Source organism: Lepisma saccharinum, chromosome 13 (genome assembly GCF_977018435.1).
Source record: "Lepisma saccharinum chromosome 13, izLepSacc3.1, whole genome shotgun sequence".
Taxonomy (NCBI): Eukaryota; Metazoa; Arthropoda; class Insecta; order Zygentoma; family Lepismatidae; genus Lepisma; species Lepisma saccharinum.
In genome coordinates this window covers 21,822,025-21,841,086 of record NC_139241.1, presented here as the reverse complement: position 1 = coordinate 21,841,086, position 19,062 = coordinate 21,822,025, and the positions used below count along the sequence as shown (strand labels likewise).

At 37.1% G+C, this 19,062-nt stretch overlaps 1 protein-coding gene across 2 annotated transcripts in view; it reads right to left on the bottom strand.

The window, feature by feature from the left end:
* Positions 1-18,811, bottom strand: part of LOC145996893 (uncharacterized) — a 52,189-nt gene extending 33,378 nt beyond the window's left edge. For both annotated transcript variants that reach the window (XR_014442825.1, XM_083133453.1), the window contains exon 1: positions 18,726-18,811. Coding sequence is in view for 1 of the 2 variants with exons in the window: in XM_083133453.1 (XP_082989579.1) it covers positions 18,726-18,755 (30 nt within the window). In the remaining variant the exon portion in view is untranslated. The remainder of the gene's footprint in view (positions 1-18,725) is intronic.
* Positions 18,812-19,062: the final 251 nt, after the last annotated feature.

The window sequence follows — 19,062 nt, the reverse complement described above, 5'->3', positions numbered from 1 at the left end:
GATTCAGCCATTCTCGCCACTGTACAGTACAAATAGCAATGAATCACGATAAAAATAGGGTTAAAATAGTGGGATGTGCAACACTGATATCACTGATTCCACGTGCTTTGCAACATATTCAGTCTCACTCGACTCGCTCTTGAGCTCTTGTATTCCTTCAGTGCTACCGGACAGGCTAGTTGACGAATCTGCAGATTCAAGTTCATCTGCACAGTGATTACAACCAATCAAGTCCATACCATTTTGTCTGTGTATTAGGCCAACAACACACCAGAATTGAAACGATGCAACGCAACACGACGAGTCACAACGCGATGATACACAACATGACGGGACACAAAGCGAAACGACAAGTCACTTTGCTTCCGACAAAATGAAACAAATATTAATTATTCTTATTAGTGTTTTCTTTCTGTAAAGAAAGTATTCGGTACAAGTTTGTTTGTTGTTGTTATATGTTATTGTGTTTATCATAAGAACTGCTCTAAATATTGTGGTATATTAAATGATCATTAGACCTCGGATTTTAGGTATTTAACTTATTTTTTCCTTTGCAGGTAAATGAGAAATAAAAAGTTACATCAGAGTTTCATTAAAAGATGCAAAAACTGATCAAGTTTTATAGTGCCTAAAATAACCTAATTTGCTTGTTAGAACCTATTTTAGGTTTTTGTGCCCAAATCAAACCTTTTCTTAGGTTTTTGTATATATTTAAGGTTTTATATTATTGTTACATCACACAGAGGTATTTGTTCCATTTCGTAACAAAAAAAAATTCAATGACTAACTTGTTTGACACAGTCTAGAGAGCAAAATTGCTAATGATACAAGTATTAGTTTTACAACAATTAGTGTATCATTTTGAAAATGATGAATAGAAATAAACATTTGGTTAGAAAATTAATATTTTTGATGGTTATATATATCTATTACAATTTCTCACGGTCCATTTGAAATTTTGTTTTTAACAATTGTATCTAATTACTATTTTTCAGGAACTATGAACAATTTTAAGTTTTTTGGAACCTACTTCAGGATTCTTTTAGTCTAATTTAATATTTTTAAAACCTACTTTAGGATTTTTAGAAGCTATTTTAAAATTTTTAGAACCTATTTTAGGAACCTAAATGTACATTTTTAGAACCTAAAAATCCGATGTCTAATGATCATGCATACATGTACTCACACACACACAAACACACACTTCTTTCATTAAAATAAGATACTTTTAGTTTCATTCTCACATATAAAGGTTACCGGTACTGCATGCTGTTGCGTACTGCCTGAAAAAAGCATTGATTTTTATTATTATTGCATCTCAAGTAAATGTATAAACACAAGATCTATGACATCTGTCATTTCAGGAATTTAGGTTCTTATTTGTATGACTCGAGTCAAATGTTTCGTCCGGTGTGCGGCAGCTCATAAGAACCCCATGTTAAACTTTCCCTCGAGTCGGTTTGCAACAAAATGAGTCGTCACGTCGGATCCGGTGTGCGGCTGGTCTTACACATTAAATTACTGTTTTGTTGCAAGTGTGCAATTGTGTAGGGAATGGAACCCATCTCAGCGGAACTATATTCTGTGCGCACGTTTGGATCTACATATGCAAAAACCTGCTGCAAACCTAACCTGACGTGAGGTTTAGGTGCTTCATCTGTGCTCTTGAAATAGCATAAATGCAAGGATTTCGTGCAAGAATCATCACACTTTCGTTGAAGACACCAGCATTCTGAAGGATTTGAGGTGCATTTTAAAGCTGATATTAAGTGTTTATAACTTTGTAGGATTATTTTTGATAATATTCTTGTTTCTACGGCTGAAAGAAGACAACTGAAAGATAGTGAGCGCTTGCGTGCTCTCAGATGCATTGAAGCAGGACAGTCAATCAAAGATGTCCCTGTTTTCCTTGGCGTTGATCATTCGGAAAATCCTCGATTATGGAAACAATTCCAAACAAGTCAAACAGTTGTCCAAGGTTTACCACCCCCCTCTGATGATCAATATATTGCTATAGTAGCCAAGCGGAATCAACAAGAGACCTCCACAACTGTTACATCCATGGATGCAGTGGCACTTGGTAAGACAATATCTGTCAGTACTGTTCGCCAAAGGCTCCACATGAAGGGATTGAATGCCAGAGTGCCTCGTGTTTGTGTTGCACTAACCATCCAAGCCAGAGAGGCAAGATTAAAGTGGTGTCCTCAACATGTCAATTGGACTGTCTCGGATTGGTGCAATGTTCTGTTCACGGACGAGTTCAGATTTGCCCTGGGATCAGATGATAAGCATGTAAGGGTCATGAGAGAACGAGGCATCGGCAATCAGGCTAAGAACATAATTGAACATCACACATTCAGAGGTGGCAACATCATGGTGTGGGCTGGAAATTCGATGGAATATCTCACAGATCTGCACATCTGTAAAGGCGGTTCTGTGACTGCTGCATGGTTTTGGGATGAAATCTTAGTCCTTATTGTGAGACTCTACATTGCAGCAGTTGGTGCTGCTTTCCCCCTTATGGACGATAATGCCCGTCCCATTGAGCCAATCGTTGACAAGTACAGTGGGAACCATTGTAATTCCTGGACGACGGGGAGGAAAGCTTCTCCTTCCAGACATCTGTGGCTGCGAGGCTGTCGCTGGTGATGAGCCAAGTCAGGTGGTTTCTACCTGCCTGCTACGTCACAACGGACATCGTGCTACGCGGAGATCACAAGCCCCAACTGCGAAGAGATGAAGCCAGACACTTTTAGTCACAATGATATCCATAGAAAACACTTGTTCAGGACGTGATTCAAAACCGCCCACAGTTTGAACCAGGGACTAGTTCAATCTGTCCTTAATGACATTATAGATTGTGACTGATGGTGAAACATGATTGATTATTGCAAACTGAAATCTGTCTTCTCTATTAGTGTAGAAAGCATGAAAATTTCGCATCATAAATTTTATTTATTAGAATAATATGTAAATGACAAGAACATGTTGCATTCTATTTTCTCTAAATTTCTTCAAATAAATGATATTATGAGAGGCATTCAAGCCAAGCCTGGAGTTTTGATTTTTCGAATAACGGAACACATTTGAACGAATAGCAAATACTTTTATTTCTCATGTCATCCTCCTCTACACTAATGCACTAATTCCAACGTATCACCGGTGCTTGGATACCAACAGCGTAGAAAGATTTGTCGCTGTGTCTGGGCCTTGATGGGGCAAAGAAATTCATTGACAAACATTTATTTTCTGTGCATCAAACGCACAAAGTGTAGGCTATATTCCAAAATTATGTTAGTTATGTTTTAAAGTGTGCCAATACCTAACCATCCTTCAAAGTATCCAACTTCTCAAACAATTCCAGATAAAAGGATCTATACTTGTTGCAGTTATCGTGAACACAAAATTGGTGACGTCCGTCATCTTAGCGTTACGCGCGAGCCTCATCTAAACTACGCACAATATTTGAGTTTCTTTTAATTCCATAATCTAACACTCTTGTGAGTCTCCATCTCTAAGCTCCCCAATAATCTAATCTAGACAGTGAATGAAAATGTCCAAACTGACCAAAATTTATAAGTGCGTGTGTGCAGGTTTGTTGGTAGAAATTTGCTCTCACTGAAGCAAATTCAGGCATGGCTTGAAAGTACCGAGTTTCAAATAACAGTTACTTTCTCGAGTAACTGTAAGTAGTTACTTTGTGAAACTATAAACTGTGCCTCAGTTACGTTTTAAGGTAAGGAGCATGGGTGTCGTGAGAGGGGATCGAACAGGTACGGATGCCCCCTGGAATTTCGCTTCATTCACACAAAGTTACATGAACTTTGCTATTTTTTATTGCAAATGACAGAAATAATGTTCAGTTAGTTAGTATTTGAACAGAATAATAAAAGAAAAAGAGACATTAGTTAGAAAACATTGGGTTTTTAAAAAGAAAAGGTTTATGTCCTGAGGAAGCGCCTGTAGTAACCAGTTTATGTTTTTCATACTTTACTTTTTATACTAAGAATAAATGGTTCCACACTTTCATTCCAAAACTTAAGAGTGTTATGTGAAAGGCAAACAACAGACGGTGTATGAGTAAAATATCCATCTAACCTTTAAAGCTTTCTCTTGAACGAGGTGTGTAAACGTTAAGAGCATAGTAGAAAACTGCACGTTTCATTGCACGAACTATATGAAATGTAAAAAGATAATGAAGTCAGTTGTGCTGGATATTCACTCATCTGGTGGATCAAGTAGAATAATACTAATATTAATAAATTTTGAATAAAATTAGTACATTTTTATTAGTATTTAATAGATATTGTATAATAATAACCATGATTATTATTATTATTGGGCCTCGCAGATGGCGTAGTCGAAGCGTCATCGATTTGTAATGAAGGGGTCCGGGATTGGATTCCCGGTGGAGACATTTCGTGGTTTGGATTTCACTTTAACTGTAGATCCGGTCCCGATTAGCCATTCTGTGTATAAAGTGGACTTAAAACAATAATTCAATCAAACTGTTCAATTCTATATTATTTCTACTATAGAAATAATCACTCCCCGTCACAAATTTTTTTGGCGACGATCATGGTAAGGAGTTTATTAATAAAAAAACAAAACTATGATTTGCTCAAAGGGTTTTTTTTATTTTTAAGTTAATAGTTATGTGTATACAATTGCAACATGGATTTTTGAAAGATGTGGTTATTCAGGTTCACTTTGAATTTTATTTTCATGGGCGTTTATTATAATTTATTTAAAATGAATATTCACTTTTGAGGATAAAGTCAAGGAAAGCTTGCCTTCAGTTCAAGCATGTTACATGTTCTACGAGGTTTAGCTTATCTGCAAATAACGTTGTTACTCTTTACAGTTACGGTAGACTCTGAAAATCGGTTAAATTCCATAAAAATACTACAACTGGCTTACTTTTATGAAGTAACTGTACAAAGTCTGAAAGCAACAAGCACACGATATTTCATCTGTCTATACGCTGGAGAGGATACGTTGCTATTAAAAAAATTCAACTCAGTTTTCAATAATTCATTTTCATTTCTGTCACATGTTGGAAAATAGTTGACTACATTAAAATTTATACGTAAAAATATTTGTTCAGGGAGATTCGAACTTTAAATGAATCGTTATTTTTATAAGCTCAAAATACTCTACTATTTCGCCTTTAGCAAAGTTGATCTGTTACATGACGCACATATGCTTCATATATACTCACCTAGCTTTGTGTTTTGCCAGCCCCCTTTGCAGATTGGTTGTCGGCCCCCATGGCGAAGTTGTTAGCATTGCGTGCTATGAAGCCAGGGGTTCCGGGTTCGAATCCTGGCCTGGTCATGGATGTTTGTGAAGCGATAAAATAAAGCAATTTAATCAATCAGCTCCATGTTTTAGCTATTGATAATAAAATACTTTGGGAAAATAACGGAAATTAACAAGCGCTTCTCAGGTTGCCGCCCGGTGATTTTGTTGAATTACAGCGTTGTGTAATCTAGGAACTTCCTTTTCTAAACATGAAAACAAATTGATGATATTGAATAAAAATGATCATTTTCACAGGATTCAAATCCCTCTGGTCTACTGGTAGACGCATTATCAATCTTGCCTTGACATTCCGCACTGTAGTGTTGAGTTCCAATCGTATTTTTAAAATATATAATCACATGTTCTTCGAAAGTAATAAATCCTTCATTCCTCTCGAAATCCATGCAAACGTCTATTACTCCATATATATTCCCTTCGGTGAATGCTGTTAGACGAGTGTTGTGAGCACGCAAGAACAGGTTCTGCAGCTTGCCTAGGATTTTAAGCACGCCAGGTGTTCATTGCAGACACCACTTGACTCGTACCCAGCGACTGCATCCTACCTGCCTGGACGTGAAAACTTCCCAACTGTCTGGGAATACAAATGATTCCCACTGTACCTGGAAAGTGAGGGCATTTCTTGTATGGAGTGACCGGCATATTCCCCCAACATTAATCCCATTGAAAATCTTTCGGATGCCCTCGGGCGTGCTCTTTCTGCATGTTTACCTCCTCCAGCAAATCTCAAGAGAGTAGGAAACTGCCCTAATGGAGGAATGGCTATTGCTTGCATCTGTGATGGTTATCACCTCATCGTGGTAAATCGTGAAGGTCCGGAGTGGTCACATACCATATTAATGTAAGTTTTCTTTTCGTCACATACCATATTACTGTACGTTTTGTTTGGTTTGCTTGCCTTTAAACATCATTATGTTAATGACGTCATCATATAACTTTCGAAGAGTAAATATTTTTAAAAAAATATTTGTACACAATTCTTGTTTCCTTTAATGCACAAACACATTTGGTACCTTCATGTGCAATTTTGTGTTAATCAAAGCTTTACTATTACATTTTTGTTGATTTTACCATCACATGCTTAAGTTTTAGCAGCGTGTTTATAAATCTACCATGAAAATGTTTATTCAGTGTGTTAATGGAACTATAATAATAATTTGAGTAACTTTTTCCTAGTGAATATAAGACATTCTGGATGTACTTTATAATTGTAACTTAAAATATTTCTTTATAGTTTTTGTAATTTAATTTTGGTGATTTTTTTTATTTGAGATTGTAAAATATCAGCTGCCATGCTTATTTACAGCATGTTTACCTGGTAATGTGATTAGTATTTTGTATATTATTCTGCACAAAATATTGGCTATTTTACATATTATTGATTTTTATATCAAGTTATTTTAAGTGACATTACAGTTTACATATTAGATTTCCTATCATATGAGCATCACCCCATCAGTACATATATTTTGTTTCCTTTCTCAGACTCGAATAAAAACCATTAAATGATTACGAGATTAATGAACTATCACAAAAAGTGATTTGGATGTTGACAAATTTCTTGTGTACATTATTCTGTAAATTATTTCTTTAAAGTGATTGAATCAGTGGATTTTTTTTTAAAAAAAACACCTGATTTAAATCAATCCACCTTGGATAAAATATACTCGACCCATGTAATATAAAAATGTAAAATCACGATGCTGCACAAAAGTGAGTTTATTTTGTGCAAAATATTGTCCTGCTATGACTAATTCATTAAATTATGACAGTTTATAGTTCTTCAATTAGGCTCCACTTCCATATGTAAAGTAGGTTCACCATGAAATAAAATATTGCGCATGGCATGATTTGTAATGGAAAGATTTTAAAGGCAAATCAGAGACTACCTCTAAGTTGTTGTAGTTGAAGGCCAAGGATATTAAAGGACTCCCTCGAATTTCCAGGAAAAAGTTACCACAGAAGATAAACTTATTACAAAATTATATCAGAAGCTTCTGGGTATGGAAAAGACATTTCAAGAGTTGCAGGCATTAGAATGAATTCAGAGATGGTATTATTTTTATTACAATGGGACCATAAGAATCAATTTATTTTATATAATTCTTGTATAATTTCACCACTTGTCACGAAATCATAACTGTATTCACTTTTATGTTGAACATAATGATACTAATTAATTTTAAATGGAGACTTGCAGCATATCTGCCTAATATACCAACAAGCACCAACAAAAGTGGTTGAAAGTTCTTTCCCTTTGTGCCCCAGACAGTGGTGAGAGAAAATTTCTTGTAGCAAAAATGTCGAAGTAATGTAGGTGGGAGTTTGGTATTTGTGGTTGCTAGAGTCTAAAATACCTTTTAAGGGGGAAATATTTTTTTCTAGTTAACAAAAGCTAATCAACATAATGTACTGAAAGTAGCCCAAGTGACTGCTGTTATATGATGATACAGTAGGAAGGAGAGTACTCCAATGAGCGTTTGTTTTTGCTTAGTGCCAAACAGTTCAAAGTTCTAGATAGGATACAGAACTGAGTTTCTTCGCTCGAGCGAATAATGCTCCATGGCAAAACAGTTGGTATACATTTGAAGCCATAACCATAACTTGTCTGTGATAGTAGGCCTCAAATATGGAAAGTGAGGTGGAAGATACAGTGAAATTTAAGTGAGCACAGTCATCATCTCCATGTTAAAATATAGTTTAGTCTATCTTACAAATACACGATGAAACGTGAAAATCAATACACAATTATGGGCTGAAACTACCATGCAGATTTTTACACATATATATCTATTATTATTGTCACATTGAAATGTGCAGGACACCCGATCAAGTATGTATGCAGTACTCTAGTGGCCAGCATGAAGTCAATCTATGCATGAAAAGCATTTAGTGGAAACTGATAACACCCAAGTAAACAGAATAGATTTTATGTGGGGAAGGTTGGCAAATTAAAGTTGGTCTTAAGACAACAGTTGTTGCCAATGCTTCACCAACCATGGAAAAGTGAATCAAAATCAGTTATAAAACATACTTTCTCCTGTCAAGGCAACTTTCTAGGGTCTGCTGTCAATTCTAGAGTGTAAAATAAGTTACATGTAATATTGTTTCATCCGAAATATTTCAGTCACAGCACATGCTGAAAATATATTTTGTTAATGAGAGTAACTTGTCACTCACCTTTGTCAGCCGCCATGGATGAAGGATATTTCTGTGTTGGGAATTGCTTATGGTTTGCCTGTTTAGCTCTACCAGAACAAGAACATTCTTACAGGTCTTCTTCTGAAAGTGATTCATTACCTACAAGTATATAAAAAAAACAATGCTATGTGCAGACTAGAGTACTGCATCGAACCACATTTGCTTTCGAATCTACCATGCTCGAGCGTGCAAGCTCAATCGTACCGCACTCATACTGGAATGATTGGATTGGAATATTTCAGAACCTAATGAGCAGCATTGTCAACCTAAAACCCATACATGGAAGGAAGCCACTCTATGCAATTACAATTCTAAATCATAATGCGGTATATTATTATGTAAGACTCAAATACAGCACATATGAAAGTATGCAATATCTACAGACCGAATCGTAAAATGGATACACATGCTGGGAGACCTGCCTAAGCAATTACAAATATCTTATCACAGTGCAAGAAGTACGTGTACATCACTGTTCACTTACCGAAAAGGATAATCATATTCTGTGAAATAATAAAATGCAGTTAGAACATTTAATCGAACATCATTCTATTGTGACGATAATCGTAGAAACATAAAATGTCAGCCTAAGCAGTTTCAGCCTATAATCATCAATTTTATTTTCCCATATCTCGGTAAGACACAAAACTTCATTTTAACATGGAGATGATGATTATGTTCACTTATTTTTTAATTTCACTTCACGATCCATATTTGAGGGCCCACTAACATAGAAAATTATGTAAATATGCATACTAATAGGGTTCAAGAGTTTGAATGTGTTTCGCTTGAACGGAAAAACTATAAATTCAATGTGCCATCTAGCATTTGCTTGTGCGAAATATTTGCTGCCCGAATGTAAAACATTCATTGCAGCACTCTAGTGTAGACTAAATGTGTAAAACTGAGTAAACTCTAAAAAAAAAAATATATATAGGAAGCACCAGAAAGTCATTACATTGTTAAATGGCATAAACAATTGCTGGAAACAGGGTCTTTGTTGAGGAAGAAAGGTAGTGGTCAGAAGCGTGTGAGCGAGGATAAAGTGGTTGCAGTTCATGAAGCTTTCCTGAGAAGCCCGTGTAAATCTGTGAGACGTGCTAGTTCTCAACTTCAAATTCAACGTTCTACTGTGCATGATATCGTACATAAAAGGTTAAGGCTTAGAGCCTACAAGTTACAGCTTGTTCAGAAACTAAAGTGCAGTGATAAACCCGCTAGGTTTGATTATGCTAGTGAAGTGCTATCACGCATTGATGATGACAATGAATTCCTGACACGCGTAACATTTTCAGATGAGGCTACCTTCCACATTTCCGGAAAAAAGCATAGGCATAACTGTAGAATATGGGGTGAGCAGAATCCCCATGCAGTTGTCGAACATGAACGCGACAGCCCCAAGTTGAATGTGTGGTTTGGTTTGACACGAGATTCCGTAATTGGACCCTTTATCTTTGAGGAAGCTACAGTTACAGGTGCAAGTTACCTGCAAATGTTGCAACAGTATGCTGTACCTCGTATACCTCATGGGTACATGTTTCAGTAGGATGCGGACCCCCACATTATGCCCGTTGTGTAACTAACTTTCTTAATAACAATTTCGCTGGTAATTGGATTGGGAGGGGTGGACCCATTAAATTGCCACCACGGTCACCAGACTTGCCTCCTTTGGACTTTTTCCTTCGGGGTTATGTGAAGACTATGGTTTACCAAACACCTGTGCAAGACCTCAATGATCTCCGTGAAAGAATTATCGATGCATGTGGCTCCATCACTCATCAAATGTTGAAGAACACTTGGATGGAGGTTGAGTAGTGCCTTGATGTTTGTCGCGCCACCAAAGGAGCACAGATTGAGATCTACTAAGGTCAATTTTTTTTCTTGTTCTTTGATTAAAAAAAATTCTATGATCTTCTCTTCCAAATAAACGTTATTTGACATTTCTGTCGTTAACGATTGTTGAGTTATTTAAATTCTTTATTGGTATATTTTTTCTCGGACAAACTGTATTTCAATGCAGTAGTTTTAGGACAGTTCTAGGTTAAAGATTGCAGCTCTCAAACAGTCTTCCACGGACTGCGATGTAGCCTACATGTAGTAATCAGATTTTTGTTTGCCCAGAATTTAACTCAGAGCCACCAGCAATCGTGTGAGGTGTGCAGACCAGACATCGTGAGTGATAGTATGGTCAGACGATGGTGCAGACAATTCACGGAAGGCCAATAAAATGTGCACATCCTCATACAGCTGACTACATGCGAGCCCTTTGCATCACTTCAGGTGAAAGATCTTGGACCACTCCCTGTACAGCCCTGGCCTTGCATGTACCTACTTTGATCTCTTTGTTTAACTGAAGAGGTTTCTGGCAGGACAAGGATTTCACAGCTACACTGCGGTAGAGAGAGTTCCAGTCCTTGCTGTCAGACACATATGCCATGGGCATACAAAATTTAGTGCAATCCTACGACAAATGCCAGAACAATGGTGGTGATTATGCCGAAAATTAGGTTAGGACTCACTGTTACTAATGCAATAAATTACAACTGATATTCTTGTTTTATTTATGCCTATTTATACCTAGGGACCTTTGTTTTTGTTATTTCTTTTCAGATTGGTGTATTTTTTTACTATTCAGTGTTATTTTTTCCAAAATTCACATTTTCATTTTAGTGCATTTTCTGGGAAATATCTGAAATTATACCTTCATGGTGTTTTTAAACTACGGTTTCAAATTGTAAGTCACATGTCCTACGCATCTCCGTGGGAGTTTGATATCTTGAAAGTTATTCTGGGAAAGTTATTTTCCATAACCCCCTTTTTAATTTTAAGGTAAGGGTTTTATATAATGGAATTTTCCCCATATATACGGAAGGGTCCATAATGACCATAAATGGCGATGCACCCAAAAAATTTAAATCAATCAATTTCATGTGACAGATACCGATATAATAGGGCATTTTTATTTCAGCCTCCGATGGTGACGCCAGGAGGCCCATGAAGCACTAGAAAGCATTGGCATCCCGCCTGCCACTACCACCACCACTACAAAGTCTAACGCTTCAGTTGAAGCTGAGCGACAGGCACATAGAGATGTCCGCTACAATCAACTCTCCCGCCAAGTCCGAGGTGCGTCGACATGTGATACAATTTCTACAGGCAGAAGAGCACAATGCAGCGGAAATTCACCGTCGAATGAGCTGTGCCGGAGAGGCATGCTGTCTTCGGGCATTGTCTTGCATCATGACTGCCAGACCACTTGTTGCTGCATCAACCCAAGACCTTCTTTATCGAATCCACTGGGAAGTGTTTCATCACCCTCCCTACAACCCAGACCTACTGGGAAGTGTTTCATCACCCTCCCTACAACCCAGACCTAGGAAAGTGACTTCCCACCTTCTCCAGGCGATGAAGAAGTGATTGGGAGGATGGTGCTTCCACACCAATGCGGAGCTTTGGCAGACCTGGCTCAATAGGCAGCCGGCACTTTTCTTTGCTGAGGGTATTGGAAAGCTGTTGCATTGGTATGAAAAATGTCTGAATCTTCTTGGTGATTACGTTGAAAAGTATATTATACGTGTACGTAACTTTTGTCAATAAACCCATTTTGCTATTCACTGTGGTTATGATTTCATGTCCCATCGGAGGTTGAAAAAAATAGCCCTTGTATTATGGCACCAAAAATTGGATTATCTTTTTTGACTTGTTAGTGTTAAGTTTCCCAAAATATGCATTTTTGTTTAAGAACATTTTTCTGCCAAATATACCAAAACTTAATGCTCCATTGTGCTTTTAAACTATTATTTTAAATTGTAGGTCACATGGTCTAGATATTTTCATGGCAGTTTGATATGTTGGAACAGATTTTTGAGAAAGTAAAAATAAAATGCTCCCCTGCACTTTGCCATGAACATGTATAGGGGGGGGGGGGGTGGAGTTAGGTCCCTTCACTTTATTGATCACTGCTGAAGGTGGGGGTGATGTGATCAGCACCATGCTCCTGGCTACCTTTATCCCTCAAAGTTTACTCCAGGTACCCACTTGATATGATGCTGAGTGGGCACCGGAGCAATTTGAATAGGTGGAAAAGATCCCTGTTCTCCCCGCAGAGGATCAACCCTGGGTCTCTCATATGATAGTCAGACACCCTAATGACTGAGCTCCATTATTTCTTGCTCGACAAATGCCAATGGTGTGCACTTAGCTTGGTAATTCAAAACACATCTCGCACGACAAATACTGCACGTTCTATGTACACAAATATGGCTAAGACAAGAATGTTGGATTTCATGCAATTTTTCGTTGTTTTAGGACATTTCTTTAAAAAAAAATCGCTAAAAATGCCAACAATTTGCATTTTATGCCAAATTCGCATTATTTCGATACTTCGAAGGGGCGAAAAATGTGTCAAGACATCACTGCACATTCATAAACACAACTTTGCAGCAATTACTATTTTTCACGGTTTTCGCGTTTGCAAAAAAGCAATGTCCCTACTAATTGGAAATTACTTTCTGGCCACCCCTCTTATAAAGCAGTAAATGGAAAGTGAAAATTTAACAGGGCTGGCAGAGAAAAGTCAATTCTTGAAGAGAAAGATTTGCTTTTATGATTGAAAGATTCGAGTAAATATATTAAAATATTTACGTGTTTATTATTAGTATTTTATTTCATAATACTGGACATTGAGAGATTAATGTCCATCTCTCACGAGTTTAAACAGACAGGACAGAGAGTGGCATTAATTTCATTGCAATACTATTGTTGCAGTAAATTTGAAGTTGGGAGCATGACTTGCCAAATTTTTTAAACATCCAGCAATGCAGATTTATGTTTTACTTTTTTATGATAGTATTCAATATATACCCCTATTTTGTTGGATTCTTCTTGATATCTAAGAATAGTGTAATGTAATTGCAAACGTTGTTAACTTGTGCAAAACCAGTAATATGTCAGGATGGTGAAAGAAAACCTTTGTAAGCACTGCTACATTAAGTAAGGTGAAGTGAGCCAGAGGAGTAATAAAATTCCAGCAGCATATTTGCAGTCTACAGCTCTTCTTGTTTATGCATGTGATTATTGTTGGATGTTGCAGTCCGAAGACATCCAACAAAAATCAATTCCATACAAGGGCCATGCATGCAATTTCTGTCGCATGTTGTAGTGAGATACTTTGTCGGGTGGCGATATTCGACAAAATCGTATGTATCAATGGAGCCTATTTGTTTCAATGTTCCTTCAGTTTGTCCCAACAACATGCCTTACTACGACGTCCAACAACTATCGGACGGCACAACCTGCTCCCATCCCCTCCATCTGTTGACAGTTATGTCACCTTACTACTTCCATACGGACAAGAAAAAATGATAATTCAATGCATTTTCCATGTAATATTTAGAGGCTTAACACATTTTTCTGCCCCTCCGGAAATTTCTCTCTCTCTCTCTCTCTCTCTCTCTCTCTCTCTCTCCTCCTGCCATCACTGGTTTCTGGGGTCATGGTTGTGTTGTGCATAAAAGGGGCCTAAAACTGAGCAACAAGATTTCTTGTTCCCGTGCAGAGTTCCATAACGATATCTTTTTTTTTTTTAAAAAAAAAAGCCAATCAAGCCAAAATTCCCTGACATTTCCCTGACTTTTTTTGACACCTCAACTTTCCTGGCTTTTCCCGGTTTTTCAGGTTTTCCAGGTCTGTCGCCACCCTGAATGATAGCATATGAATGAGGAAGTGTTGTGTAAATCACAATAAATTACATACATTATACAGGTTGCCACAACAATGCTTGGGTGCTGGTAGATATCATAAAAACAAGTAACTTTTCTGTATAAAGTTTACCTCGAAAGTGCTTAGTTTCTGTGCTACACGAGCTTAAAATCTATCCTGTACATATGCAACCCAACACAGCACATTCTTGCATTGACATAACTACCAGGGGGGCATCACAAGGTTGCCAATAGTATTCCTCATTAAGAAAACGACTTCAAAACAACAACTTGGGAGTCTTGCCTGAGCAAGATCCAAAACATTAATAACACTTACGATGTTGTAAGAAGCATTGACAGTATTTATAAACTGACCAAGACAAATAATGGGCAGACTGAAATTCAAGATTACTCATTCTAAAATATCTCCATAATTGATTGATTAGGTTTATTTTAATTCACATTTCTGCCACCTTTGGCTAATCGCGAGGATGAGGATGATATGATGAAATAACAAATGATACCAATGTCTAGGCCAGGATTTAAACCCGAGACACCTGGCACCGTAGTAATCTGTGCTAACCACATCACCACGGAGTGTTTCGTGTATCAAGCAATATCAACAATTGCAAGGGACACGTGACACAAAACTATTTGAACTTGTGTTTCAGTGGCTTCTATGAAATTGCATCACTTATATCACCAAGTCTTTGTGCTATATATAGAAAGTATATTTTACCTTTATTTTCAAATTTAATATGCAGCTAAGTAACCCTATACTTGATAAATAAATAAGTTATTCACTTATGAAATGACATTCAAATGTACAGACTTTTTTTTTACTGTTTTTTCTCATCATGATGGTTTAGATTGTACCCTACATAAATACCATAAAAAAGTAAAGTACTCCCCTGTGCATAGCACCATGCGATGAGGGCGTATAGGGGGTGTGGGGGTAATGCCCCACACTTTCTTGATCCAGTCGTTAGTGAGGGTGATGTGATCAGCATCATGCCCCTGACCACCTTTAGTCCCCAGGGTTTCCCCCACGTACCCATGTTATTCGATGCTGGGTGGGCGCCAGTGCAGATTCCAACGTTAGAAAAGTTCCCGGATTTGAACCGGCCGGGGATCGAACCCGGGACCTTTAGCATGGTAGTCAGATGCATTACCAACTGAGTAAAACATTAATATTGTAACCTCAATTATTTCATATCCTGGTTTCACTTTTCGCAGGAATGCCCACATAACTTCAGACTGTGGTAAGGACAAACAATTTAAACTTTAGGGGAAAACTGGGAAGGATGGACACCATGTGACTGGTTGCAAAAAAACAAAAGAAAATCATTTCTGTATGACAAGGAGTTCTCGAGCTACTTTTTCTATTCTTCCTTTTCTTAGTTCATCACAGCAAGTTTGAAAATTGCACACTTGTAAAGTTACAGTTGAGAGAGGTTGGACATATGTACAGGAATTCCTCCATCTACTGAAGATTGACAGGAGAATTGTGTAGGTTAAGGGTTATTGCCATATGCATGTGAATATTAATATGAGTTGTTCCTTGGGGTTTTTACACAAAAAAAATATTATTTTTGTAAAATGTAGCTAGAAGATTGTTGTACTTAACTACTGATTTAAATCTGAAGAATTTTTAATAAATTGTGAGCATTGAACTAGTCATGTTTTGTTTAATACAATACAATTTCTTCCACAGACCTAAAGGGATAAGATATAACCCTTCTGCATATTAATTAATTGGAGAAACTAGAGAAGTAAGGAAATATACACTCTATTAGTTATTTCTGAATATGTCCACAATATTTTTCCTGTGTCATAAACTGCTGGTAAATATTTTCCCATCAGGTAAAGCATTTTGCTGTTAAACCAGTCTTCACTTAAACAAATTCATTTCATCTAGATGTTGTACTCTCTGTTAAAAGGTATGGATACACATCACCAAGTTTTGCTCTGTTACATGTTTACAATGGAGGTTAACAATAGATATTGAAAGAAAGTACACCTGCCACTGAATAACTTTTTATAACTACATAGAAAGGAGCAAAATGGCTTTTGCCTATAACTACTTCTACCCTGTGTACGTACAATGGTGTCCCATAGAGATAATTTTAATTCCAAATGTAATTCTGAATGGAGGACATAAACAAACACTGATTTCTTATGTTTAAACTGGGATTCTTAACTGCCTTCTTGATAAACTGTTAAGATCAAAATCAAATGATTAAGATGCCTACCATGTCTAATACTGGAGAACCAGTTAAGGTTGGGTTAGGAAGGTACACATATTATCTCCCAGTATATAGATACAGTCCATCACAAAGAAATAGCACCACTCTAAAAAATTGCATGTTTGGCGTGATTTAATAAAAAATCATGATTTTCATTCACCCTGTATGTGACCATGGCTCCGCCCTAGTTCTTGTCCGGTTCACAGGCTTGGAACAAAATTTATTGTTTTCTATATTGTCCAGTTGCCAGAAGATCGCTTAATAATTCATAGCGGAGCACAAACGCAGTAGTGCTAGTTTCTTGTGATGGACTGTATATACAATTGGAAAACGAATACACCTCAAATGTCATGTTTATGATTCATCCAAAGAAGAAACACAAGAGATATATAATTATTGGTACTAGAAAATGAAAAATGTACTGCGGTCATAAAGCGAGTATTACTGCTTTAAAAATGCATTGGTTAGGTTTGGTTAGAATGTCATAAGAGTTTTTCTCAGTAGCAAAATTTACAGGTGCTACAACTCACTTTCCTCATGTCAAATTTCGCCAGAATTATTGCTTCCTGCAGCTTCGTTAAGGTGTATTAAATTTAAATAGAAGTTCAAATCCCTTTGCATATTTTGTAACACTTTCTCTCGCCTCTCTATACATGTAGTAAATAGCAACCAACACTCGCAACTAAAATTATTTCTCTTGCTGTTTCAATTTCAATGAGGTACTAGTTTACTATTCTTCGGACAGATTTCTTCATTTCTACAGAAGAAACTACTTACCGTAATAAGTTCCTGTAGTATTGTCTAACGTCTGGAAGGTGTTTTGTGTGATGTGGGAATGTTTCATAGCGGAAATTCAACCATTGACGCATAGCCCCACGAACCATTCATACATAGCCCCACGAACCATTTCTGGTAAGGTTAGGTTAGGTAGGGTCACAACAGGTTACAATAGTTAAAAATTGGTTTCGAAAAAAATATGCATAGCCCCACACACCATTCTCGCATAGCCCCACACACCATTCTCGCATAGCCCCACGAACCATTGACACATAACCCCACAAACCATTTGCGGAAACATACGTTCTTCAGTTACAAAAACACTTTAAAAAAAAATGATCAAAAAAACGTGAAAAAAGTTCCAAAAACTTATAGATAGTGTAAAATAAGTTTATCCCCAGTAACAATTTAGTGCATCATTGAAAACCATTATTGTTCACTTGTTTCCAGATTACGGCATTTCTTTTGGTAAGTACTTTTTTTCCCCCTCCTTTCCGGTTTCTGTCTACGATAGCCACATGAACCAATCACGCTAGCCCCAAAAACCATGCATGGGGACGACGTATGCCTACAAAGTTAGGTTAGGTTTCATTAGCACTCTATTCATCAAAAAATTTCCTCCGTACATTCAATTCTGCATATCCGGACAACGGTTTTTCTCAATTTCCTCCAACATCATTGTTTTTCCTTGCATCAGGAATGACGTTTTTTCATTCCTTATACAATAAGCTATCCAACGATATATGACGTGCCTCCCTGATGGCGTAATGGTAGCGTCGTCCCCTTTTAATCAAGGTGTATCGGGTTCGATTCTTGGTGGATGCACATAGTGGTTCGGATCCCACTTTAAATTGTTGGTCCAGTCTCGATCAGCCTTACTAGTGCATAAAGTGGACTTAAAACAACAAATCAATCGATCAACGATATATGACACGTATCCCTTATGAAAAGCATCTGGTAAATGTTTACTATCCTTCGGACACCTATAACTTCTGAGTTTCGTCAATTATTGACATTTCTACTTACATATCTGCTTCGCGGATCATTTTTTAACGTGTATTCACGTTTTTTTTTATCATTTTTTTTTAAAAAAAAAAGTGTTTTTGTAACTGAAGAACGTACGTTTCCGCAAATGGTTTGTGGGGCTATGCGGGAATGGTTTGTGGGGCTATACGGGAATGGTGTGTGGGGCTATGCGAGAATGTTGTGTGGGGCTACGCATATTTTTTTCGAAACCAATTTTTAACTATTGTAACCTATTGTGACCCTACCTAACCTAACCTTACCGGAAATGGTTCGTGGGGCTATGCATCAATGGTTGAATTTCCACTATGAAACATTCCCACATCACACAAAACACCTTCCAGATGTTAGGCAATACTACAGGAACTTATTACGTTAAGTAGTTTCTTCTGTAGAAATGAAGAAATCTGTCCGAAGGATAGTAAACTAGTACCAAGCATCTAATATAGACTCTTACCTTATCTTGTTTGAGTTGCTTTCCATGCATAGATTAAGCTGTGTCTAAATTTGAATAGCAAAACAAAGATTTTTCCCTCTTTGGACAATGATTTGTTGTTTAATTTGTTCTCGGTAGAGGAAATGTAGACAGATCATTGCATGCTATCTTGAGTCAGGATTTCACTAAATGTCTTCCACCACATCTCAAAATCATAAATTATAAATTTCTCTCTCTCGGAGATTTATAATTATTATTTATTTTTCTTTTCTTTACAGTAGAGGACATTTTGTGAAACATTTTGATAAAGCCACCCCAGAGGGATACCAAAATCAATATGTTGTATCATATTACTATA